Below are 27,177 nucleotides of genomic sequence, written 5' to 3'. Positions count from 1 at the left end.
CAGAGGCAACCCTCCAGGAATTGGGAAAAACACAAGAGGCGACAGGAGTGTTCATAAGGTTACTTTATAAAGCTGCTTAAATTCGCTCATCGCTATATCAATTACGCCACCGGGCGTGGCAGCTATAGGCAGTCATTTTATCCACATATCCATAAATATCGGAGTACATTCTGACTACCCCACTTATGTGTAACCAGAGCTGGATGCTGGCGTTCCCAAGTAAATTGTATATATATATATATATATATATATATATATATATATATTCCATATCAGTTCGTACACCAGTTTCGAACAAGATCAGCGTAACCTATCAGCATACAGTCGCAACGGCGAAGATATTCCGTTAAGAACGTCCAGCCAAAAAATGGGCTGCTCAAAGAGAAAAGTCTGCGGCGAAACGTTGACTACGTTCGGCTCAAAAATGACTGTAATTGGTTTGCCCTTTTATCTTCTTGGTGGCACTTCTGGTGGGGAGCACCTCGTAATATGGCGCTCTCCAGTGTTGCTGTTAGATATAACTGCTACTGAGCTTTCACCAGAGCATGTTTTTCGTGTCCGCCTTTCCTGCCAGGGTGAGAGACAGACGACGCATGTACCCTTAGCAGCTGAGTGCGTCGTTAAGCTCCAATGACACGCACAGAGCATGTTTGTCTGGAAATATGCGTCTAGGATGGCACACGCCTGTAAAGGAAATGTTCCATATCTAAAGATATTTAAGCAGGCATCATACTTGACACCAGTTAGCTCACCTACAATTGTCGATATTCTTAGTGGAAAAGGCTGCTCTAGATAATACAATATCTCTGTTTAGTTAAGATTGTCCCTAATATATCATCGTTTGATCACGTCTTCGGGCAGACCTTCAAGACAGTTTTTTTAGTTCAAAATCCCCAAAATAAATGTGGAACATTCCATTTGAAAATGTTTAAACTTTCAAAGGGCACCGCATAGAGCATGTGCTTTAAAGCTCACGAATGACGTGCGTCATTCATTAGTTATCTGAGATTGCAAGATTGATATCCATTCATTTACTCGTTCCTTCAGAAATCGATTTCCGTCGATTGGAAGACAACTCGGTGCTTCTCCGTTCCGTTGAAACATGACGTCAGGGAAAGACCTTAAGAGGCAAGGTTGTATGTGCTCAATGAAGCATATAAATGTGACACGGCCATAGTAAGCAAATCTATCAAATCCTCAAAGTAGCTGACACGGTGCTGGTCAGCCACTAGGCGTGTGAGGCCCCTGGCAGCATCTCTGACAGCTAACGTATCTGATGCAAGCTTATTTATAAGCGTTTTGCCTTGTTCTCAGTGTGCTCTCGCCTGGGGTCTCGGCAGCTGGAGCATTTGCACACGTGGTTAGCCGGCTCCAACGTTTGGCGCCGTGCCAGTGCGGCAGCCAGCCGCCGGCGGCGGCTCTATCGCTGGGATCGCTGACCGGTCTGTTTGCGTGTGGACCGTGCACCGTCAGCCACGTGCCGGCTCATAACGCCGATCGACCGCTCGCGTCGCAGCGCCGAGGGCCCGTCTGTTGTCATCCGTCACCAGGGTATCGCCGGCGGCCTCGCAGGAGCTGGGGGGCCGCGACGACACGAGAGCGAACGGGCGTTGCGAGGGACCGAGCGCAGTTCAAGGCCAGTCACCGGGTACAAGGAGCGGCTGAGTAGCGCGTGCGGTGGCCGCCCGCAGTCAGGCTGCAGCCGGCAGACGTGTGAGTGTGGAGCCCACGCCGGTTGCAGTGCTTCGCGGCTCTCCGCTGCCTGTCCGCCGCGGCTGGACGTGCTCTCCCGCCACGCAGGCGTGACCAGCGCAGCAGCGGCGTGTGAAGCGCCCCTGCCAGCGACATGCTGCGTGTGCCGCTGCTGCTGGCCGTGACGTGGGCGCTGCTGGGCCGCGGCCGGGCCCGCTACGAGCCCACGTGGGAATCGCTCGACACGCGGCCGATCCCGGCCTGGTACGACGAGGCCAAGTTCGGCATCTTCCTGCACTGGGGCGTATACTCGGTGCCCAGCTTCGGCGAAGCCTGGTTCTGGCAGCAGTGGCGCGGCGACAAAAACAAGGCGCACGTCGAGTTCATGCGGCGCAACTACCGACCGGGCTTCACGTACGCCGACTTTGCGCCGCAGTTCACGGCCGAGTTCTTCGAGCCGGATCGCTGGGCGGACCTGTTCGCCGCCGCCGGCGCGCGCTATGTGGTGCTCACCACCAAGCACCACGAGGGCTTCACGCTGTGGCCGAGCAAGTACGCCTGGAACTGGAACGCCGTCGACACGGGGCCGAATCGCGACCTGGTGGGCGACCTGGCGCGCTCCGTGCGGAACCGCACCAACATTCGCTTCGGCGTCTACTACTCGCTGTTCGAGTACTTCAACCCGCACTGGTTGGCGGACAAGGCGAGCAACTTCACGCAGAACACATTCCCGGCGGCCAAAGCGATTCCGGAGCTGTACGAGCTGGTGTATGGCTACGAGCCGGACGTGATCTGGTCGGACGGCAGCAGCCAGGCGCCCAGCTCCGACTACTGGGGCAGCAAGCAGTTCCTCGCCTGGCTCTACAACGACTCGCCGATCCGCGACCGCGTCGTCACCAACGACCGCTGGGGCACGGACTGCGGCTGCAAGCACGGCGACTTCATCACCTGCGACAACCACTACAACCCGGGCGTGCTGCAGAAGCACAAGTGGGAGAACTGCATGACCGTCGACCGCTACTTCTGGGGCTACCGACGCAACATCTCGCTGGCCAGCATCCGCTCCATAGAGGAGCTGACCCGCGAGTTGGCCGAGACGGTCAGCTGCGGCGGCAACCTGCTGCTCAACGTGGGTCCCACGCACGACGGTCGCATCGTGCCCATCTTCGAGGAGCGGCTCCGCCAGATGGGCCAGTGGCTCAACATCAGCGGCGAGGCCATCTACGCGTCGCGTCCGTGGGTGCACCAGAACGACAGCGTCACGCCCGGCGTGTGGTACACGCAGCGCGAGGGTCGCGTGTACGCCATCGTGCTGGACTGGCCGCCGGCCGGCCGTCTGCGCCTGGGGAGTCTGCGCCTGCGGCAGGCCAGCGGCCGCCTCACACTGCTGGGATTCGACGGCGGGCCTCTGCAGTGGCGCCAGCGGCCGGGCGCGCCGCTGCTGGTGCAGCTGCCGCCGCTGGAGAAGGTCAGCGCCCGCTGGGCCTGGGTGGTGCGCGCCGAGAACGCCGTGGCGCCGGGAGACGACGACGCCGCGGGGGTAGACCGGTCAGGGGAAGACGCCGTCCAGCTGGCGGGAGGCGACGGTGCCGGTAAAACCTCCGAGTTTCTGAACGAGATAACATTCCGGAAGTTCTCCTGCTACAGGCAGACCGCCGCCTTCTGGCAGAACACTGTCGCCGTCGGAGACAGCTCGGCTGGGAAGAAGGCGCCCTCCAGCAACGACGCCAAACCCGGAAACTGATGCGGTATGGTTACGGCCGCAAACCTTGGCATGGACGAGCCTTTCTGCGTACACGAAGAGCGATCTCCAACCACGCGCTTAGATATTATCTAGATGAGAGATCAAGCAACGTTGAATTTGCTCTGAGCCCCAACAAAGCTGCTTAGTATATATATAAAACACTTGGTGGAGGGAAAGGTCATGGATCCTTTGGCGGCCCTTGCTCGGCTATGATCCTGGCTCAATCCCATTATCACATAACCATGGGCGCCTGGTCTTTGAGCTTGTCGCTTGCTGTGCAACTTATGGCGTAGGGATGATATTACTTACATGGCGAGCGGCGTGTTTTGGAACTTCAAATGAAGGGCTGTGATAACCAACCATAGTGAAAGCCAAAAATCGACATTGTCCTGTTGTCACGTAAACAAAGCGCCACAAAATGTAAACAATCTAACGGTACGGTAGCAGTACAACATTGGGTAATGGTACATAACAGCTTACAGCTTGCCTTGGGAGCAAGTGTGCTTTGTATCCTGTGTGTTTATGGCATGATGGAATTGACCAAACCAAAACGTACACTGTTGCGACAATGCATTGCTCCGCAAGTAGCTTACCTCATAGTACAAGTGTCTGAGCCCGGCCCCACTTCATATGACAAGTTGAATGGGAGCGATGGAGTCCGGGTCCGATAATGAGTGAGATTCATCGATTTATTGCCATTTATCCCTCATCAATCCGAATCTGGAATCGATTCTGAAGTCCTGATGGCTCAGATTAGCGCCAGCTAGTTGGTTTACCCGATATGACTAGATTTGTCACATTATGTCGATCATGCATTTAGTTACTTGGCGCGGGTATCTATCACCTGTTCGAGAATGTCCGTGTGCTTCAACTAAATGCCGTTTGTATAGGTCCGCTCGGAACAACTTTGGGTTCTGAATGTTGTTTTAGTCCAATTGTGCGGAAGTGCTATAAATGCAAGACCCTTTTCGGGCTTTCAGAATGTGAAATGGTTTGGACTGCACTGTATTTTCCATAGATTTGTAATACCATAAATAGCATTGTATAGGTGGCGTTAATTGCCTACATCATTTGCGACCAAATATTTGATAGCCCAACTTTTGGATATTAAAATGCAGCAATGTAACCATACGAGCACTGGCTTGACGCCGTGTCCGAACCCATGACTGGAGCTACCTCAAAATGTGCATGCGTATGCTGCAGTCGCGAATTGCAAGTAGCAGGCAAGCATGGTCGCTCTATCCTCACTATCGACACACTCTACCCAACGTCTGAAGCCGGTCGAAAGCGAAGCCCTCGGATGGGGTTTGCCTCCCTCGGGTTTGTTCCTTCCTCTGAGATCTCAAAACGTATGAGTGCATAATTTGCACAGCATGAATACTCTCTTTGTCCTAGTTTGTGCGAAACTTTTACATCTTCAGGCGCGACCTTCGGGTCAAATAATTAAATTGCTTTTTAATTAATGCAAAGAAAGATACCAACATACTTCAACAATATGACGTCAGTTGATCTTATCACGTCATGTTGTTGAAGTATGTTGGTATCTTTATTTGCATTAATTAAAAATACTGGTCACAGCCTTACATGGCGTATTCATGCTACAAATAGCGATGAACTTTGCGTACCGGGTATATTTTATTATTGCCTAAGGCTTGGTGCTACCACTTTTTGTTTTACCCATGTCCCTGTTACCCGTCCATGTTACGCTTTACCCTGTACGTGCACATGTCTCAGTCATTGTTAACAAATCAGTGGCCGAAGTGCTCTAACGCGTAATTGATTCTCGCTGAGCTCCGGTCGGCTACCCCCCCCCCCCCCCACCCCACACCCTTCCCCCCACCCCTTGCTAAGAGAATGATGTGTGGGTACCTGTAATCCTCTGCAATCTAGACGACATTTTAAAGCCAGAGGTCATAATTCCGGGTCATTTCAGATCAGTGATTTTTCCTGAACTTGCAAGATGAAGCATCTTTTAAGATAGTTTTGGCATTTGAAGTAAACCCCGGGTCACCAAATATCCCGGGACGACAAGTTCCTCAATGTAAAGGTTGAACAAGGTAGTTTTAGTTCAAGGACCTCCCATGAGCCTCAGAGAAGCGATCAATAAAGCCGTTAACCTTTTTTTGATCAGTTAAGTTGAAACGAACGCAAAATGTACCAGTCAAATCACATTTTTCAGCATAAAAAACAACTGCTTGGGTCTTATCTCAAGCTGATCTCCATAAGTTCTCAAAGGTCAAAAAGGCACAAATCAATTGCACGTGCAGCGCCAGCACATTGGCATCTCCGCACCTGATGCCCGCGCCTGAGCAGCCTGTGTATCCTGGGTGAGGTGTGCGGTCTGGTGCCAATCGGGCTAACACCGGCACAATCGTCTGTTCAGCCTGCCAGAGCACGTATCGGGCAATATTTGGTGACAGTCACACCGGCCACTCAGGCTCGGCATGTCGGAAGGGGTCTGTAGACACCAGGCAGAGACGGAGTCAGGCCCACCTCGACGCAACTGTTGAGCGGGCCGACCGCCCTGTCTGAGGTATCAATGCTCTAAGTGTGTGCAAAGGACGCCTTCAGCTCTTATCAAATTCTGTTGGCAAGCCTGCATCACCATTGTTTAACATGTGCGGCAGTGTCACCTGGGCAGGAGCGGTCGAGACTAAAGACCAGGTGAGAAAATGTCATGATTGGTTACCTAATTGCCCACTTCTCCATCATATTGCACAAGGGCGCAGCCAAGGCCTTGGTAAGATGAGAGGGGGTTGCAAGGATGGGAAAAGAACCCCGGATGGTGAACCCCCCCCCCCCACACACGCACACAAATGGATTTGACGACTTTTTCTCAAGAGCATAGGATTTTTCGGTTCATTTTTATGTTTGATTTAGTCATTTGGAACAGAAGCCTGCGAAGATACCAGAAGCAATCCTGTTCATATTTTGGAGTCTTAAACTAAAGTAAGCGGGCGTTAAACGACTGCATGGAGCAGAATGCCGCCGCAACAGTTACACGGATCCTTTCTAGGCCGATAAAACTCGGAAGTTCGGTCAATTTCCTCCGGATTCTGTGGAGATATTCAGGACACCATGTGAACGTTGACGATAGAAATGAGGTCAAAATGTGCGTAAACGATTATTTGACCAACCCATATGCATCTGAGTGTTCAACCCCTGGTCAGAATCAATTATCGAAAAGTTATATAACATAGTTTTGAGGCATGCGCGGTTGCAAGTCAGACACAACAACTTTTACCCCATTCCCATTCCTACAGACTGCGTGGGCCGCGCAGGCGTCGGCCTTGTTAAGGTTTTATTATACAAGGCAATCGCAGAAACCTTTCGAAAAAGCCTATTTAGAACAACAACGCTCACGGTTATTTGAATCGATCTCGTGTTTTACAGAGTACAAAAGGCACGCTTATGCATGTGCGAGGTATGCACCAGTTTCTGACATCACCACTTGCGAAAATAGACGAAGATAGGTGAACAAGTTCATACAACTTTAAGCCGAGCGCCAAGTCAATCATGGCCATGCAGAACTGGTCGCTAGTCAGACTAGTAAAGAGAGAGTGAATAATGTATCGTCCGTAGACCTAAATACCGCAAAAGTTAGTCTTCTAGCCAAAGTCCTAACTTGGCACAGACGCAACGTCTAAGGACATTTTATTTCAGGTAGAGGAAGGAGTTGAGTGTTTTGCATTTGACCAGCGGTGGAAAGACTACATCTCAAAATTGTGTGATGGTAGCAACACACTGGTATCGCGACTGCACCGGGCCAACTTCAACACTAACTTCAACACGAGGTTACCACCAGCTTCAACAGATGCAACAGAAGCACCATCGAGACTGGCGAATGGACCGCGTGACGTCGGTGGGGCAGACGCAGAAGGTGGTAACGAAGGTCAGCCGCATCCAGGTCGCATCCCGAATCTGTCGTTGAGATTTCCAGATATCGGAATGAACTTCCTGGACCTTCCAGTAATGATGTAGAAGTCAGCGTACATAAATAAAAGCATGGCGTACTGCGCACGTTCGAAAGGTACAGGCAAACTAAATGTCACTGCAGATCAGCGGAACTTCATCAGAGACCTTAGCAAAAATGATGAGATAATGGTGAAGCAGAGTGATAAGTGTAACGGTGTTGTAATTTTAGAAAAGGTAACTTATGTGATCAGAGGTCACGTTATACTTACCGACGGAGACAGTTACGAAAAAACTCAGTAGGAATGCAGTCCCTCAGGTAGAGGCTAAAACTAAAGAACGCTGAAGAGTACAGATAGCGGGAAACTTTCGGACAAAGCCATCAAAGATCTAACATTTAAATACAGCACAACGCCTGTGTTCTATTGGCTGCATCAGTACCATAAGCCTGCAGTACCCTTTAGACCCGTGGTATCTCTGTGAGGTGCTCATACTGAAAAAACTTCGTGTCTTTTGGAGGCAATACTCAACCAACCCAGGTTTTGCTGTTGTTTTCTCCACGCATCTGTGGGACAACAGACTTTTTAAAAGGGTTTCCAAACATTAACAGGCAGAATAGCTATCGGAGGGCAGTATTTTCTTCAGTGTAGATGTTGTCAATTTACATGGCAATAAATCAATCAATAGGGCTTATCGCTGCCGTGAAAGCTAAGGTAGACAAACATTTCCATGGAGTGTCTTTAGGATAGTGTCTTCTCGTTCGGAGATGGTTACTTTCGACAGAAATTGAGCATAGCAATGGGGAGTCAATGCGCTGATCCTCTGGTGGTAAAAGTTCAGACCAAGTTGGCCCTGGCCGGCAGCCAAACCGACTTTCCAAGCTAGATGCATCGATGATTATGTTGGGGTATGGACGGGCGAACAACATGCCCTTGAGTGATTTCTAGAGCTCATGAACAATCAGCATCCAAATTTAGCCTTTACGATGGAGCATACAGGGTACGGAGAGGAGTCCCACCTTTGGACACGCTAGTGACGGTAAAACGGAGGGGCAACCGCACAACGTTAGAAATGGAGCCCTTTATCAAGCCCACCAACTCTGGTATAATTCTGCACTGCGAATGTGCATGTCCAACTTCCACCAAGCATAGTATAATTCGTAACGTGTCCTATAGGGATCCAAGCAACTCATAAAGTAGTGAAAGAGAAACAAAGAGTCTAAATAACATACGGACCTTGCTGATGGGCAATGGCTATTCTCCATGATTGATAGGTGGAATGTTGGAACAGGTCAAACAATCTAGAGTACGTGGGGCATGGATAGTAGGAAACGGGAGCACGCTCCGTCAGGCAACAGATTCTTAATACTCCTTGCATAGATTAGTACCTGCCTTGGAAAATCAAGCATAGGATTAGAAAATCAAAACTGCGTGTGCGCATAGCTTTGAAGAATGACAATTAGTAGGTGGTAAAATCTTTTATCTCGAAGGCTAAGTGCCTAGGGGCCAAGAGGTGCTCTCTATTTATGCCTGGGTTTCGAGGGGTTCGCACACAAAAAAAACGTGACAAAATATGCTTAGGTTGAAATCCAGGGAGGCACGGACTCTTTACCTCTTTTAGGAGCTTAAAGTCATCTACAAAGCACAGGCCTGTCCAGGCAAAAGAATAAGTAAAACTTGTATTATTAGAAGTCGGCGACCAGACCTAAACATACAGGACTTACCATGACCGATCATGCGAATGTGATTAGTGCCTTGATGTGTGATGCGTGCTAGCTAGCTGTTCTACCTTTATATGGGGTTGTGAACTGAAATAGCCGTCTTAAGGACCCTTTGATGCAGTTCACAGCCATGCACTTTTTCAGACCCAAAACCCTCTGGCTCCTGAGTTACACGTCCGCAAAAGTGGGAAATGTTTGTGGGGAGACTTTTTTAAAGCCACATTGTCATTGATGTCGTCATAGAAACGTCATACGATCGCCGTCATTTTACAGGCTGTTCTCAATTTATGGTCAAAAACAGCACGGCCGCCGATTCATTCGCGAAAGCAGTGATGCGGCACGTATGATACAATCAGTAGAAGATGATGGCTGTCAGTAAGATTTCGCTGCTGAGTGTGTGTCGCGAACGTAAGCGTGAGCACTGTCGGGTTGTACAGCACTCGTCAACGGAGCATTTTCCTTGTTTCTATGGAAGGGAAAAAAGAACGGCACTCTTCGAATGGTATAAAAAAGAACACGCGACGGCAAATCTGTCGTTTTTCTCCTGCTGCCAGTATTTCCCCTTCTTCTACTGACTTATTTTTTACAGACAGCTGGGTTGGCGCATGTACACCGGAGCAATATACATATATGTATATATATATATATATATATATATATATATATATATATATATACATATATGTATATATTACGAGATATCCAAGACACACCTGAATGACAAATTAAAATATTGAACACAAAATTGGGTCCTTCCATATGTGTCCTACAAGTATAATATATTGAGTTGCATTGTCACGAACACCCGCTTAGACCATGTTTTGGAGGGAGCTCACGGTGAAATGCGGCGTTATAACCGAAAGCCTGTGCCTAAATTGTGAGAAAACTTGCAGTTTGACAGTCCGCGGGCTGTGCAAGTGCGGGATCACACTTATTTGACGTAAGTGTGTGCATCAGGCGCTCTCAATGGATATGGTCACTGGTGGTGCGTGCTTGTATTGATCTTAAAGTGATGGGGAGTGTGCGTGCGAGCTTTGTTCTTCTGAAAGGGAGCACTGTTTTGGTACTTCTTTCAGTTTGATGACTCCCAATAGAATATGATATATCGATATCCGCCTCTTTCCTTGTGTTTTTGTTTGAACATGACAAGGTAGTGATGCCAGCAAACCGGAAGAAACACTAGCACTTTCTATACTGCAGGGGTGTACAAAGACACCTTGCCACTTCATTATGATTTGCCAACATTTTGAACCTATTGAGGTAGTAAGGCATGTGATTAATTCCTTGCATGCCGTTATATTAGCAATTCACTTTGGCAGTAGGGGCAGCTCCGTGAGGCTTATTAATGCATATGCGTGGTATAAACTTGCATGATGCGAGTTTGCAAGTTGCTTTTCCATTAATAATTCGAAACATATAGAGATGCATTTTTATGGATGCAAATATTACTGTTTCAACAAATTTTGTAGGCAGGCAAGCATTGCTTGTAAGTGGTTTATGTCATAGTCACTGCAACTTGTGTGAGTTGCTGGGTGCTGGGAAAGATGAAAGAGTATTGTTGTTGCTTTCTTGGATGGCACTCAACAATATCTTTATCGTGAGCCTTGTGTGCACTGGCAGCTTCGTCACTGCCTTTCATTTCGCCCATCTAATATAACTACATGCACCTGTCCTATCTTCAGCTTTGTGCAGTCAGCAGGTTTGCAGTGTTATTTCACTACATGTAATATTTTGTTGTTATACGTGTGCTATTACTTGTGTGAACAATACTTTTGAGTGGAGCATCCTGATGGCTGCGGCATGTTGCATGGCTGTGGAAGCAGAAGACATGTTTACGCCTTTGTCACCGTCGTTTTGTGGATTCCCAAAATAGGCTGAGCAAGTGAGGTCATTGTGTGCTTTTTTAAAGTAATTTGTATACTGTATCATGTGTTCTTCTGGTCAGTCATACGTCAGACGCGGCGTTAATATAACAATGCACGCTCGATTCATCTTCTCATGATGAAATTTATTATGAAAGTAGCAGGGACTGCAGTACAACAACCGCGTCATTGTCCATTATGCCATGCCACAGAACAGCAATGAGGTGGTGCCACAATGACTCTGTTGAGCTGTGCCGTTACACAATGTGCCACATTAGTTGACTACTGTATTTCAAGCCTATAAGATAACAGTTTATGCATTTATGAATGACTGGCAACAAACAATTTAACACTGGCAAAGGGCTATCACCCATGAGATTGCCGCTGTATCACATGATTATATCAGCGTTAACCAGCGAATGCGTGAATAGTCCTGAGCAAGAAAAACATTTGTGGTAGCTCAACCTCATCATCTTCACCATAGCAATGACAATACTTTGGTAATCAATTCATAGCAATGTTATAGATGTACTGTTTATCTTCGCATGTGACTGCATTTCCAGTTACAAATATTAAAGAAAGTAACGACTGTGCACATCATAAGATATCAATGTCAGGACTACAGCACTGCAGGCAAGCATAGGTCTACAATACAGTATTGACATCCTTAACAGTTCTTGACAGGATTCGGTGAGAGATTCATGGCACTGTACGACAATTTTCACAGTATATCGTGCTGTGATGTGAATAATCTGCCTATAAAAGCTGGCGGTCGGTACGTTGCGTTTGTCAAACAGCCCACCAAAGCTTTTCCTACGATCAGTACTAAGACAAAAAATCCACAAACAAGCCATTCACTAAACCGCCATCCGACACAGCGCCCGCGATGAGAATGGCCGGCTGGCGTTAGCTTTCGTGCATTTGGAGCCATTCTTTAGGTCTGGCTGCCAGATGCTGTCGGGTGATGCCGTCGTCACAAATTGATTTCATGACGCCATCAAGCGATGACGTAATGGAGCGCATTTTTACAAACTCTAATATTTTGCTACTTAGGGTCGTTTTTAAGCCTTGAAAGTTTACCAATAGCTGCAAGTAAGTTTTTCCCACCATATCTGATGCTCACCTCAATAGCTTCAAAGGTGGAACATCCCCTTTAGAATCGTGTTCATGTCTGAGCGATGCCTGACGCGTGATGTTCGATGCCTAGTTTATTGAATTCGTTTGCATGGATATAAGTGACACGTGGTGCGCGATGCCTGTTTACTTGCAGTTAGTTTCTTGAAGTCACTTGCATGCATGAATGATGTATTAGCGTGATGCCACCTGTTAACTGGAATTCGTTTGCATGTACACGTATTTTTCGCGTATTTGAAGTCTAAGTCAGATGTACCCTGTATCATAGCAATGACTTGCAATTACTCCTCGTTTAATCCGCTGAACTGTTGAAAACCTATAAAAATTGACGCCGGCGCCCGGCGCCCTCTGGCGCCGGCCCGTTAACCCTCCCCTCGCCCGCTCTCCACCGCAGTGCCGCCGCCCAAGGCCATGGTGCACGTCAACCCGGTACAGGTGATCGTCGACCCTATCACCGTGCTGTGGCTGAACGCCTTCGCGTGCAACCTGACCAAGTCGCTGTCGACGGCCGGCTCGGCGCCGGCGCCGTACATCGACCTGCGCCTGGAGGCCATCATGCCGCGCCTGGTGCTAGAGACGACGCACGACTACCCGCTGCAGCGCGACCTGACCGAGCACGCTCCAGCTGCAGACGACCCGCCTGCTCGTCTGCAACTACCGCTCGCCCGACCCTACTGCGCCCGGGTACGTGCTGCTGCACGGAGCCGGGGTATGTGCCCTGACACTGATGGAATGACTAGAGTGTGTACTGATGAACGAGGTCCTGGTATGTACCGTTTTCAGGTGGTCTGGTGCCGGGGCGTTAACGTTTACGTAGTCTGCATATAGTGTGAGGATGTACCGCTTGCCAGACTTACGCAACCCTGATGTGTGCCTGAAAAGTCGGGATGCGCCCCCGTAGAGGCAGCTATGTATGGCACGCGTGACCGGCAGGTGCCCGGTGCGCGCCGCCCGACAGATCCGCGTCACGTCTGTGTGTTGGTGTCAGGTCCCTGCCAGACGGACAAGGTGTGAGGCGGTCCGTGTCTGCGAAATGCCTCTGGCCAAGTCTGGCACCCGCTTCAGACTTTTGATCGAGTGTTTGCGTGTGGGATGTACGTGGCAGCGGCAGCTCCGTCGTCATGGGCCTGGCTTGCCGTCTCCGCTGGCACACTGGCGGGCCCGGCCCGTTCGAACCCGCGTCTCCGCCGGCTCACTGGTAGGCCCGGCCCGTCGGATCCGCGTGTCTGCCGGCTCACTGGTGGGTCCGGCCCGTTCGGTCCCGCGTCGCCGACAGCTCAGCGGACCGCTGTGTGATGTCTGCGTGCGCGCGGCAGGTCGCTGGCCGGCCTGACCAAGTGCCTAGAGCGGCTGCAGGCCGGCGAGATGGCGTTCGGTTCCGACTTCCCGGCCCGCGACGGTGATCTGCAGATGGTGCCCGACCGGCTGGTGCAGTACACACTCGGTACGTCCCCGACCCCTGCCGCCCCCTGCCCAACCGGCTGGTGTAGTACACACTCGGTACGTCCTCGATCTCTGCCGCCCCCTGCCCGAACCCGACTAATGCAGTACACACTCGGTACGTCCTCGATATCTGCCGTCCCCTGCCCGACCGGCTGGTGCGGCACACACTCGATACATCCTCGACCTCTGCCGCCCCCTGCCCGACCGGCTGGTGCAGCACACACTCGGTACGTCCTCGATCTCTGCCGTCTGCTGCCTAACCGGCTGGTGCAGCACACACTCGGTATGTCCTCGGTCTTTGCCGTCTGCTGCCCGACCGGCTGGTGCAGCACACACTCAGTACGTCCTCGACCTCTGCCGCCCCCTGCCCGACCGGCTGGTATAGTACACTCTCGGTACATCCTCGACCTCTGCCGTCCCCTGCCCGACAGGCTGGTGCAGTACACACTCGGTACGTCCTCGACGCCTGCCGCCCCCTGTCCGAACCTGGCTGATGCAGCACACACTCGCTACGTCCTGGACCGCTGCCGCCCCTGCCCGAACAGCCCTCTTCCCCGGCCTCTGTCGCAAGTATCCGGTTTCAAAACTCTGGTAGTTACGATCGCTGGTTTAAGGGGCCGCCGTGTTCCAGAGTGTGCTATTTTGCGGCGGGCGCCTATAAGCGAATTTCGCCATGCCCTGGTCCGTCTGACTGGCTGCCTACTGCGGCGCTCTGGTGCAACTGCCCGTGCGCCGGATGCTTGCCGCCTGTAATGTCAGTCACCGGGGTACAGCACGTGCGTTTCCTATGAGCACGGTGACTGTCACTATTGCTGTCTTCGCTGCTGATCCCAAGTGTGGGATGTGCGGCTCACCGGTTTGTTTGTGTTTATTCTCGATGTCTTCCGTTCTGCGAGCCTGTGTTTGGGCCCACGCGCATGGTCGGTGGCCAGTCGGCGTTGTTGTGCGGCGGGCGCGTCTGACATGGAGACCGTGTCCGCCGCCGCCAGGTAAGGACCACGTGCAGCCGGCGCCGGCGGACGTGGTCGCCTCGGTGCCGGACTTCCGACGGGGCCTGCCCGGCCGCCTGCTCTGGGAGGAGCCGCGCGACGTCGTCTTCATCCACATGGACCCATTCTGGGGCGACTTTTTCGGCACGTCGGCCGTGCGCCACCGGCCGGTGCCGTTCATCGACGCCATTCCCGTCTCCATGTGGGTGTACCAGAACTGCAACAAGGGGCAGCGTCAGCGATGGCCGCGTCAGCGATCTCACCATGGTGCTGCACGTGCCGAGCCTGATCAGCCTGCAGCTGAACTACTTCCAGTACCTGTTCCTGCTGCGCCAGCTGGAGCGGCTGTCGGAGATGTCGGCGCTGCTGACGCTGGACGCCGAGCGGCTGCTGGGCGCGGCCGGCGCCGGCAGCCAGTGTGTCAGCGCCGCGTTGCCCCAGCTCGACATCAGCCTGCTCATGCCCTGCCTGCTCTCCAGCAAGGGCTCGTCCGGCGGCGACCTGTCCGTCTTTCCCGACTCGTCCAGCGTCACCAGCTTCCAGGAGGCGGGCCTGCTGCCGACGCGCGTCGACTCGCTCTCGGAGGTGACGGCGGCGCTGCTGCCTGCCGACGAGCCGCCGCCCGCGCCGCCGCCACCGCCGGCCGTCGCCGCCGAGGCCAACCACGTGGCGGCCGGGCCGGCGCCGGCGGCCAGGCGAGCGGCGCCGCCGGCTCGCCCACGCCGCCGCTGGCCGAGCTGGGCGCCAGCCTGAGCCAGGTGAAGCGCGGCCTCAACAGCTTCCTGTCGTCGCTGTACTCGGCACTCAAGAGCCCCGACGACCAGAGCGACACCATGTCGGTCATGTCGGACATGTCGTCCGACTCGGACAGCTACGTGCTACTCAACCTCGAGCTTGACAAGTCGGGTCAGTGCGCTCGCCCACCTGCGGCGTCGTTAGTGTCTGTTTAAGCATGACATATGAGTAATTCGCTTGAGCTGAAGCACACGGTGTGTCATGCTTACTGTTCGGTGTGTGAAGGGAGCGGCGCGGCGGATGATGGATGTTCTCACTCAATTAAACTTCCATCCTCCACTGTTATCCCTTGGCGAGAAATGGCGTTATGTATGGCTGTACGTTTCACATGGATATGTCCAAGATGACCCCTGGCATCCGTTTGGTGAGCGCCGTCTTCATGCTGAGGATGTGCGGCTGGCTCGTCTCAACAGCCAGTGAAAGCCCCGCTGCCGCTCTCCTGTCTATTCAACACCGTTGGGTCGACATTCTAATGGGCTATGGCGGCTGAGACACCCCAACTCGCGTATCCCTGTATTGTAAGCTGTTCGGAAGGTCACCTGGTCGGCTCAGTGTGTACGCTCTCCTCGATGTGGTGGGGCGCATGCTGATGGCCGCTCGTCCTCCCCGCAGAGTCCGTGGACCCGCTGTTTGTGGTGGAGGGGGCGCTGAAGCGGGTGCCGTCGGTGGAGATCGCCAGCGAGGTGACTGAGGACACACACAGCGAGATGTCGCTCTCCTCTGCCATGCGGAAGCGGGACGTGGTGAGTGAACGGACGCCGGACCGGCCCTCGGCCGTGTGGGCTGCCCCTCCCCCTTTCCTCTTTGAGGGGAAACATGCACCGCGAGCTGTCGTGTTTACCTGGCGTGGCGGCGACCTGAAGCGTCAAGACGTCACGTCCGGTTTTCTTGGTTTGAATATGGTAAGAAAGGAAGACAAATGATGTCTGTTTTGTCCGCCACCAAGAACATGTCATGTTGTGATCGCTACTCGCAGTCCCGGTACATCTCAGCATGCGAATTGCCTTCGTTTTACTCCCTGGCAAGCCTTGTTACCTGTTGGTGGTCAGTGGGCAGCCGCTCCGCACTGGGCTCATGCACCCACCGGTGGGTGTGGCACGCTGGCTCTCACAGAGCCCGACCCCATGCCACCCCCTCCCTCATGTCATGCCTGCTCCTCCACCGATCGCCCCGTCGCCGCAGCTGCACCTGGAGCGTATCAAGCTGCGCCTCACAGAAGACCGGCTGTCCAACAACATCACGAGCCCGGGCGTGGTGCCGCTCGACCTGCGCCTGCCGGCCGTGCACGTCACGAGGGATGGCGCCGGTGTGTTCACCGTCCAGCAGCCGACGCCAGGTGAGCGGAGACGGCCCACGACCAGCGACACCAGAGGTGGCTCGGGTAGAGTGTGTTGGAGGGCACGCTTGCTCACCGTCCAGCAGCCGACGCCAGGTGAGCGGAGACGGCCCACGGCCGGCGACACCAGAGCTGGCCCGGGTAGAGTGTGTTGGAGGGCACGCGTGGATTAGTTATAGGCTCATCACACAGAGCAGGGTTAAGATGATCTTGCGCCATGCGTTGAGCGAGGTTTGTGTGCTGCCATGCATGCATTTCAGTGGACGGAATTTCGCTGTGCCGGTGCGTGCGGATGTGACCAGCAGTCTCGCTTTAAAATGTGTGTTTGGTTGTAAGAAGGTTGTTGTGAACATCAGCACAGATCGCATGGCTGCTTCAGCTGATGCATTCGTCTACGTTCCTGGAGAGTTTTCCATCCTGAAGCAGACTCGCTACGTGGCTGGTGTGCTCGAGAAACCGATGCTGACTGGTGAAACTTGTGACGAGGTGGCGAACAAATGCTTCGAGCGGCGACACAGGCGTCCGTGACGATGGCGCGCGGCCGCGCTGACCGACGCGTCTGCGGCGGCAGGTGGCGCTGGCGCCGGCACCGGTCCCTCCGGCTCCTGCTCGCTGGTGGACGTCGCCAGCTCGTTCAACAACCCTGCGTCAGGCTCGGAGGGCGAGCTGGGCCGGCTGCGACGGCGCTGCCAGCTGCTGGAGGACCAGCTGGAGCAGCGGCGCGGTTCCGAGCAGCGGCTGAGCCAGCTGACCGCGCTGGAGGCCAGGTGAGACTGCCGTCGCCGCTGCCGCCGACGTCGCCGGACTGGCCGCGGGCGCCCGCTGGTGGCGCGTCGGCCGATGGTTCAGGGGCTGGGTCGGTCAGTGGTGCGCTGTGGGGATGAGACAGGTGTGATATTTATTTGGGTGGGGATGTTGTTTCGGTTGGGTGCTCAGCCAGAGAGGTCGTCTCTTCGACCTGTTTTGGCGCGACCCCACCATCTGGCTGTGTCTCTTTGACCTGGCGTGTTGCGACCTTGGTCTGGTCTGATGCTGATCCTGACCTGACCTGACCTGACCCGCGTACTGCCAGGTGTCGGGAGGCCGAAGACGAGGTGCTGGGCCTCCGTGAGGAGAAGGAGGTGCTGATGAAGACGCTGAGCTACCTCAAGCAGGAGTTCCTGCGGCTGGACACGGCGCACAGCCGACGAACCGACGCCAAGTAGCGCCGACTGTCCGCCCGGCCGCCGCCCCCGGCGACCCCCACAGGGGCGCGGGCCGCGCCTGCCCGGCCCGCGTCCGGCCAGTCACCCCATCGTCTGCCGTCTCCGCTGCCGCCCGCTGTCGGGCTAGTGTTCAACGCGGCGGAGGCGGGCCCCTGTTTTTGTAGCGCGTTTGCCCTTGTGATATGTTGGCCCGCCCTCTGTCGGGCGCGGCCCGTCGTCACGCGAGTCTGTTCGGCGGCCAGTCGGCGAACCTCGCGCTGCGTTACGTCGGTGCAATATGCTTTTATCGATACTTGATCACGCTACGTTCAACTTCCGTCTTCCACGGTCGCGCTCTACGCGGGGCTGGGTTCGGCGGCGGCGCTGGACGCAGCCGGCCGCCGTTCGGCTCCCCTTCTGTGATATATTGTTGCGTTTGTTGGCGCCGTTGCCTGTCCGTGGAGCCGGCGGCTGCCCGGCCGCGGGCGCACCGCCGTGCTGGGGCGACACTCCGGGGGCGGCCGTCTGTCGACAGCTGCCGGGCGGCCGCTGTGGTCTCACGCCGCCGCCGGCAGCCGCTGTGGTCTCACGTCGCCGCCGGCCCTCGCCGGCCCCACCGCACCTATGCAACGTGGATTGTTGTCGCACCTGCACTGGTCCGCTACCGTACGCTGTTTAACGCTTGATATTTGTACACTGTGCCTGCATTCATATCACAGTGTTGGTTCGTAGTGTGTCGCGTATTTATCCATTATCGAATAAAGTGTGTTTAACTACCGCTCCGATCGAACTGTGTCCACTGAGCAGTGGGGAATGTGGCACGAGCCCCCCCCCCCCCCCCCCCCACCACAGCATGTGACCTTGTCGTACTGCTTGGCGGTCATTTCAGAATGCGAGGCCCCACTTAGACGAAGCACCTTTTGACGGCAATCATCTTCATATCTTTCAGTGGGAGGGGAAACAGGTAGCTGTTCCATTGGCGTCGGCAGCAGAGCATTGTATTAGCAGGCTGGATGGTTCGTTTTTAATTGCAGATAAAAAACAAGTAATCTACCACAATACCCAAAATCGCAGTTGTGATGTCATTCAGATGGTAGCCAGCTAACCTCAAGCTATGTGTTCATCAGCGATGGACGCCTCGTGTCATGACTATCCTGCCACGCTGGAGTCCGGATCATGTTTCGCACAACATTCGGGCAATCATCTTTGTGTGGACAAAGCTTGTGATCCCAGCAACGTCCACCGACCGCCTGGTCAATCCGCTCTTAGTCTTGGAGACCAGGCTGGTACCCCGTTTACAGTAAGTACGCTTCGGAATCGTGATTCTGCTGAAGTAGGTTTTACGAGACTAGAAGTTGGCGTATTTCAGTCCCCCTCTGTGTTATTCAAGGCGCACACATCCCACAAAACACACGAGCGTCACGAGACGCTCCAGCACCCATAACACAGATTACAATGACCCTGGTGTGGCAACAGATGCCCTTCGGTTCCGTGCGAGCAAACCTGGTATGATAGACTCGCGATCACTGTGCCATCGACAGTTGCCTCTGGTGATCAGGGTACCATCGACAGTTGCCTCCGGTGATCAGGGTACCATCGACAGTTGCCTCCGGTGATCAGGGTTCCATCGACAGTTGCCTCTGGTGATCAATTGACAGTTGCCTCTGTTGATCAGGGCACCATCGACAGTTGCCTCTGGTGATCAGGGCACCATCGACAGTTGCCGCGATCAATCCGCCACGGGGCGGGGAGGGCAGGCGTCGGCCGGCCCTGTCGCCCGCATCCACATTTGGTGGTCCACATTTGCATGGAGTTTTGAACTGAAGTAGCCATCTTGAAGACCATCCGATGCAGTTCACGGACCTGCTTTTCTTAAGACCTAAACCCTTCTAGTTTCTGAGTTAAACGCCCGCGGGCAGGCGCATACTTTTCAGGGATTTTTTTCGAGTTCACTCGGGCATTCATGACGCCATGATAACGCTCTTCAGATTCTACCATGCACCGATCTAGACCATGCATGCTGTTGGCCATGCGGCGACCAAGGTCAAATAACATATGACGCCGAGTTTTTTTCATATTTGGCGTTCGTGAGCATGAATTTCGAGACATAACGGCTGTCAACCGGCTCTCAATCAATGCTGTGCGAGGTACGAAAACGCGTTAAAAGACTGGCATATTGATGTGCATATCTACTTAACAGAGAAATTGTGTTGTTGTGAGTACCCTTTTGTGAGTAAATTGTGAGTACCCTTTTCCACCTAAAAGTGCAACAATACTTATGAGTGAGCGTAACTTATCACATCTGATGTTTTCTTAAATACCTTCAAATGTGGAAGATTCCCTACAAAGGCCCTGTACAAGCCAGACCGTCACGGTGAGTGACAAGGTCACTGACACCGCGCCAGCCTGGCGCTCGAGCAGTCACCGCCATTGAACCTCACCGACGAGTACCGGTGACGATCCTGGCTCCGAAGTTGATCTGCCCCTGGCACTCCTAGGTGCCAGGGGCAGTGCTAGGTGGCACTCCTCCCTAGGTGACATGCCGCAGCTCCGCCACAGTCCGAGGGGCAGTACAGAAGATGGAGGGGGCTACGGGGCTCCGGGCATGGGGCTCCGGAAGACATGTGACTGGATAAGAAGTTTACGAACTGCGGGTGTTAAGTGGCGACGAATTTTATAAGAGTAGAAAGGGTGGAGTTGCATTTTTTGACAACATGGGATGAGTGCATCTCACAGAAAAGGATACTTTCAATAGCAGTTTCCGGCATCTTCACGGACGGCGAAGGGCTCAACTCGTGTCCCACAATATCGGGGTGAAAAGATAAGGTTTTCTTCATGCATTGTTGAGTGCCAAGAAGAAGCAGAGTTGTTTCGGTGGGATTCAGTTAATGGGGTTGGATGTGAAGTGGGATGAAATCACTTGGATGGTTTCCTCCTGACGGGGTTTCAAAACAGACAATTGGTCCGGATGAGCGGAAGTCTAGCAGTCAATTGTCGTCGGCATAGGACACTAGCCGTCCGCGAGGGCGGTGAAATGAAAGGCCGTTAGTGAAGATGATGAGGATAGGGCCGACCGAGGATCCCTGAGGGATCCCGTGAGTCAGCGGAAAAGAGAGAGGGGACCGCATCTCACCACCTTCTGCCGACCAGCATGGTGGCCCTCAAGCCATTTCGGATCGATGCCATATCACTGCAGCTTAATCAGGACACCGTGGTCGACACCATCCAAGGCACGGCTGAGATTAATGGAGGTGACGATGACAATGTCTCCAACGCCAACTCCACGTACCGCCCACTCAACGGCGTTGACGAGGGCGTCCTGTGTTGGGTAACAATGTTTACGAGCGTACTGTGATGGAGCGAAAAGACCATGGGTAATGAGGTAGGACGACAGTTGCTCGTGCACAATTTTTTCTCATATTTTGGACATCACAAGTGAAATTGGTATGGGTCTGAAATTACCAGCAATGTCACGATGGCCTGGGTTGTGAAGAGGGATGACAGAGGCAACCTTCCAGGGATTGGAAAAACACAAGAGGCGACAGGGGCGTTGATGAGATTACTTTATAAAGTTACTTAAAATCACTCATCACTAAATCATTTTCTCTACCCGGTGTAGCAGCTACAGGCGTTCATTTCTTCTCACATATCTATGAATATCGGAGTAAATTCTGACCACCGCACTTTATGTGTACCAAGAGTCGGATGCTGGTGTCCCCAAGTAAATTTTCTATATATTCCATATCAATTCGTACACCAGCTTGGTACAAGACCAGCGTGAACTATTAGCACACATCCGCAACGGTGAACATATTCCGTCAAGAACGCCCAGCCAAAAAATGGGCTGCATAGAGAGAAAAGTCTGGGCACTGCGACGAAACGTTGACTGCGCTCGGCTCAAAAATGACTGTAATTGGTTTGCCCTTTTGTCTTCTTGGCGGCACTTCTGGTGGGGAGTACCTCGTAATGTGGCGCTCTCCAGTGTTGCTGTTAGATATAACTGGTCGTGAGCTTTCACCAGAGTATGTTTTTCGTGTCCGCCCTTCCTGCCATGGTGAGAGACAGGCGACGCCACGTATTCGCGGCAGCTGAGTGCGTCGTTAAGTCCCAATGCCACACAGAGTGTGTTTCTCTGGAAATATGCGTCTAAGATGGCACACGTCTGTGATGAAAATGTTCCATATCTGACGATATTCAAGGAGGCATGATAATTGACACCAAATAGCTATCCTACAGCTGTTGCTACTCTTTTTAAGTAGAAAAGACTGCTCCAGATAATACAATATCTCTGTTTAGCAAAAATTATCCCTAATATATCATCGTTTGATCCTGTCTTCGTGTAAACCTTCAAGCCCGCTGTTTGAGTTCAAAATCCCCGAAATAAATGTGGAACACTCCCTTTGAAACTGTTTTAACTTTTAAAGGGCACCGCATAGAGCATGTGCTTTAAAGCTCACGAATGGCGTGCATCATTCATTAGTTACATGAGATTGCAAGATTGATGCCCATTCATTTACTCGTTCCTTCAGAGATCGATTTCCGTCGATTGGAAGACGACTCTGTGCTTCTCCGTTCCGTTGAAACATGACGTCAGGGAAAGACCTTAAGAGGCAAGGTTGTATGCGCTCAATGAAGCATATTAATGTGACACGGCCATAGTAAGCAAATCTATCAAATCCTCAAAGTACCTGACACGGTGCTGGTCAGCCACTCGGCGTGAGGCCCCTGGTAGCATCTCTGACAGCTAACGTATCTGATGCATTGTATACATGATGTATACATATGATGTATATAGCGTATTCGTAAGCTTGTTGCCTTGTTCTCAGTGTGCTCTCGCCTGGGGTCTCGGCAGCTGGGGCATTTGCATACGTGGTTAGCCGGCTCCAACGTTTGGCGCCGTGCCAGTGCGGCAGCCAGCCGCCGGCGGCGGCTCTATCGCTGGGATCGCTGACCGGTCTGTCTGTGTGTGGACCGTGCACCGTCGCCACGTGCCGGCTCATAACGCCGATCGACCGCTCGCGTCGCAGCGCCGAGGGCCCGTCTGTTGTCATCCGTCACCAGGGTATCGCCGGCGGCCGCGCAGGAGCTGCGGCGCCGCGACGACACGAGAGCGAACGAGCGCTGCGAGGGACCGAGCGCAGATCAAGGCCGGTCACCGGGCACAAGGAGCGGCCGGTGGTCGCCCGCAGCCAGGCTGCAGCCAGCAGACGTGTGAGTGTGGAGCCCACGCCGGCTGCAGTGCTTCGCGGCTCTCCGCTGCCTGTCCGCCGCGGCTGGACGTGCTCTCCCGCCACGCAGGCGTGACCAGCGCAGCAGCGGCGTGTGAAGCGCCCCTGCCAGTGACATGCTGCGTGTGCCGCTGCTGCTGGCCGTGACGTGGGCGCTGCTGGGCCGCAGCCGGGCCCGCTACGAGCCCACGTGGGAGTCGCTCGACACGCGGCCGATCCCGGCCTGGTACGACGAGGCCAAGTTCGGCATCTTCCTGCACTGGGGCGTGTACTCGGTGCCCAGCTTCGGCGACGCCTGGTTCTGGCAGCAGTGGCGCGGCGACAAAGACAAGGCGCACGTCGAATTCATGCGGCGCAACTACCGACCGGGCTTCACGTACGCCGACTTTGCGCCGCAGTTCACGGCCGAGTTCTTCGAGCCGGATCGCTGGGCGGACCTGTTCGCCGCCGCCGGCGCGCGCTATGTGGTGCTCACCACCAAGCACCACGAGGGCTTCACGCTGTGGCCGAGCAAGTATGCCTGGAGCTGGAACGCCGTCGACACGGGGCCGAAGCGCGACCTGGTTGGCGACCTGGGGCGCGCCGTGCGGAACCGCACCAACATCCGCTTCGGCGTCTACCACTCGCTGTTCGAGTTCTTCAACCCGCACTGGTTGGCGGACAAGGCGAGCAACTTCACGCAGAACACATTCCCGGCGGCCAAAACGATTCCGGAGCTGTACGAGCTGGTGTACGGCTACGAGCCGGACGTGATCTGGTCGGACGGCAGCAGCCAGGCGCCCAGCTCCGACTACTGGGGCAGCAAGCAGTTCCTCGCCTGGCTCTACAACGACTCGCCGATCCGCGACCCGCGTCGTCACCAACGACCGCTGGGGCACGGACTGTGGCTGCAAGCACGGCGACTTCATCACCTGCCACGACCACTACAACCCGGGCGTGCTGCAGAAGCACAAGTGGGAAAACTGCATGACGGTCGACCGCTACTCCTGGGGCTACCGGCGCGACATCTCGCTGGCCAGCATCCGCTCGATGGAGGAGCTGACCCGCGAGTTGGCCGAGACGGTCAGCTGCGGCGGCAACCTGCTGCTCAACGTGGGCCCCACGCACGACGGTCGCATCGTGCCCATCTTCGAGGAGCGGCTCCGCCAGATGGGCCAGTGGCTCAACATCAGCGGCGAGGCCATCTACGCGTCGCGTCCGTGGGTGCACCAGAACGACAGCGTCACGCCCGGCGTGTGGTACACGCAGCGCGAGGGTCGCGTGTACGCCATCGTGCTGGACTGGCCGCCGGCCGGCCGTCTGCGCCTGGGGAGTCTGCGCCTGCGGCAGGCCAGCGGCCGCCTCATACTGCTGGGATTCGACGGTGGGCCTCTGCAGTGGCGCCAGCGGCCGGGCGCGCCGCTGCTGGTGCAGCTGCCGCCGCTGGAGAAGGTCAGCGCCCGCTGGGCCTGGGTGGTGCGCGCCGAGAACGCCGTGGCGCCGGGAGACGACGACGCCGCGGGGGTAGACCGGTCAGGGGAAGACGCTGTCCAGCTGGCGGGAGGCGACGGTGCCGGTAAAACCTCCGAGTTTCTGAACGAGATAACGCTCCGGAAGTTCTCCAGCTACAGACAGACCGCCGCCTTCTGGCAGAACACTGTCGCCGTCGGAGACAGCTCGGCGGGGAAGAAGGCGCCCTCCAGCAACGACGCCAAACCCGGAGACTGATGCGGTATGGTTACGGCCGCAAACCTTGGCATGGACGAGCCTTTCTGCGTACACGAAGAGCGATCTCCAACCACGCACTTAGATATTATCTAGATGAGAGGTCAAGCAACGTTGAATTTGCTCTGAACTCCAACAAAGCTGCTTAGTATATATGAAAAACGTTTGGTGGAGGGAAAGGTCATGGATCCTTTGGCGGCCTTTGCTTGGCTATGATCCTGGCTCAAGCCCATTATCACATAACAACCATGGGCGCCTGGTCTTTGAGCTTGTCGCTTGCTGTGCAACTTATGGCGTAGGAGTAATATTACTTACATGGCGAGCGGCGTGTTTTGGAACTTTAAATGAAGGGCTGTGATAACCAACCATAGTGAAAGCCAAAAATCGATATTGTCCCGCTGTCACGTAGACAAAGCGTCACAAAATGTTAACAATCTAACGGTACGGTAGCGGTACAATGTTGGGTGATGGTGCATAATAGCTTACAGCTTGCCTTGGGAGCAAGCGTTCCGTGTGTTTATGGCATGATGGCATTGACCAAACCAAAAAGCACACTGTTGCGACGATGCATTGCCCCGCAAGTAGCTTACTTGACTTTCTCGCGAATTGTCACAGATGCTACGTTTTTATGTACCGACCCGAGCACTCAGTCCGTACTCATTGGGAGCGTGCTTGCTCCACAAATAAATCATATTATAATGTATGCTGCCTCATCTTGGGTTTCGGTTTCGCCCATGAATAGATCGTCGGAGGTAGTACACGATAGGTAGTCGGAAACTTTGAACAGCCAGTATGAATCGAATTAAGTCACGTTGGTGCCTGAGCCCGACCCCATTTCATGTGACAAGTTGAATGGGAGCGATGGAGTCTGGGTCCGATGAGTGAGATTCATCGATTTATTGCCATTTATCCCTCATCAATCCGAATCTGGAATCGATTCCGAAGCCCTGATGGCTCAGATCAGCGCCAGCTGGTTGGTTTATCTGATATGACTAGATTTATCACATTATGTCGATCATGCATTTAGTTACTTGGCGCGGGTATCTATCACCTGTTCGAGAATGTCCATGTACTTCAACTAAATGCCGTTTGTAGAGGTCCACTCGGAACAACTTTGGGTTCTGAACGTCGTTTTAGTCCGATTGTACGGAAATACTACGAATGCAAGACCTTTTCGGGCTTTCAGAATGTGAAGTGGTTTGGCTGCACTGCATTTTCCATAGATATGTAATACCATAAATAGCATTGTATAGGTGGCGTTAATTGCCTACGTCATTTGCGACCAAATATTTGATAGCCTAACTTTTGGATATAAAATGCAGCAATGTAACCATACGAGCACTAGCTTGACGCCGTGTCCGAACCCATGACTGGAGCTACCTCAAAATTTGCATGCGTATGCTGCAGCCGCGAACTGCAAGTAGCAGACAAGTTTGGTCGCTCTATCTTCATTATCGACACACCCTACCCAACGTCCGAAGCCGGTCGAAAGCGAAGCCTTCAGATGGGGCTTGCTTCCCTCGGATTCGTCCCTTCCTCTGAGATATCAAAATGTATGAGTGCATAATTTACGTAGCAGGAATACTCTCTTTGAACTAGTTTGTGCGAAACTTTTACATCTTCAGGCGAACCATCGAGTCAAATAATTGAATTGGTTTTTAATTAATGCAAAGAAAGATAGCAGCATACTTCAACAATATGACGTCATTTAACCCTATCACGTCATAATGTCGAAGTATGTTGGTATCTTGCATTAATTAAAATACTGGTCGCAGCCTTATATCGCATGTTCATTCTACAAATAGCGATGGACTTTGCGTACCGTGTATATTTTGTCATTGCCTGAGGCTTGGTGCAACCACTTTTTGTTTTACCCATGCCCCTGTTACCCATCCATGCTACGCTTTACCCTGCGCGCGCACATATGTCAGTCAGGGTTAACAAATCAGTGGCCAAAGTGTTCTAATGCGTAATTCGTTCTCGCTGAGCTCCGATTAACTACCCCCCCCCCCCCTTCCACCACCCCTTCCTAAGAAAATGATGAGTGTGTGCCTGTAACCTTCTGTTTCCTAGATGGCATTTTAAATCCAGAGATCATAATTCTGAGTCATTTCAGATGAGTGATTTTTCCTGAACTTGCAAGATGAAACATCTTTCAAGATGGTTCTGGCATTCGAAGCAAGCCCCGGATCATCAGATATCCCGGGACGACAAGTTCCTCAACGTAAAAGGTTGACCAAGGTAGTTTTAGTTCAAGGACCCTCCCATGAGCCTCAGAGAAACGATCAATAAAGCAGGTAACCTTTCCTTGATCAGTTAAGTTGAAACGAACGCAAATTGTGTCAGTCAAATCACATTTTTTCAGTATAAAAAACAACTGCTTGGGTCTCATCTCAAGCTGGCATCCATAAGTTATCAACGATAAAAAAGCACA

The 27,177-nt window shown here is 53.3% G+C and overlaps 2 protein-coding genes and 1 pseudogene across 2 annotated transcripts; all 3 read left to right on the top strand.

Moving 5' to 3' along the window:
• Positions 1–1,523: 1,523 nt before the first annotated feature.
• On the top strand, positions 1,524–4,392 carry LOC119102089 (alpha-L-fucosidase). Its single transcript, XM_037225453.1, has one exon. The coding sequence runs from the start codon at positions 1,847–1,849 to the stop codon at positions 3,434–3,436; it is 1,590 nt and encodes a 529-aa protein (XP_037081348.1). The 5' UTR covers positions 1,524–1,846; the 3' UTR covers positions 3,437–4,392.
• An 8,286-nt stretch (positions 4,393–12,678) lies between these two features.
• Positions 12,679–17,155, top strand: LOC119102086 (uncharacterized). Its single transcript, XM_037225450.1, has 5 exons — positions 12,679–12,748; positions 13,381–13,508; positions 14,497–14,698; positions 16,474–16,627; positions 17,036–17,155. Exons 2-5 carry the CDS (start codon positions 13,430–13,432, stop codon positions 17,153–17,155), a joined length of 555 nt encoding a protein of 184 aa, XP_037081345.1. The 5' UTR covers positions 12,679–12,748; positions 13,381–13,429.
• A 5,630-nt stretch (positions 17,156–22,785) lies between these two features.
• Positions 22,786–25,456, top strand: LOC119102088 (alpha-L-fucosidase-like; annotated as a pseudogene).
• The last annotated feature ends 1,721 nt before the right edge of the window (positions 25,457–27,177 follow it).

This window comes from Pollicipes pollicipes, unplaced genomic scaffold (genome assembly GCF_011947565.3).
Source record: "Pollicipes pollicipes isolate AB1234 unplaced genomic scaffold, Ppol_2.1 Scaffold_5554;HRSCAF=6571_pilon_pilon_pilon, whole genome shotgun sequence".
Taxonomy (NCBI): Eukaryota; Metazoa; Arthropoda; class Thecostraca; order Pollicipedomorpha; family Pollicipedidae; genus Pollicipes; species Pollicipes pollicipes.
This window is presented reverse-complemented; position numbering and strand designations above follow the sequence as displayed.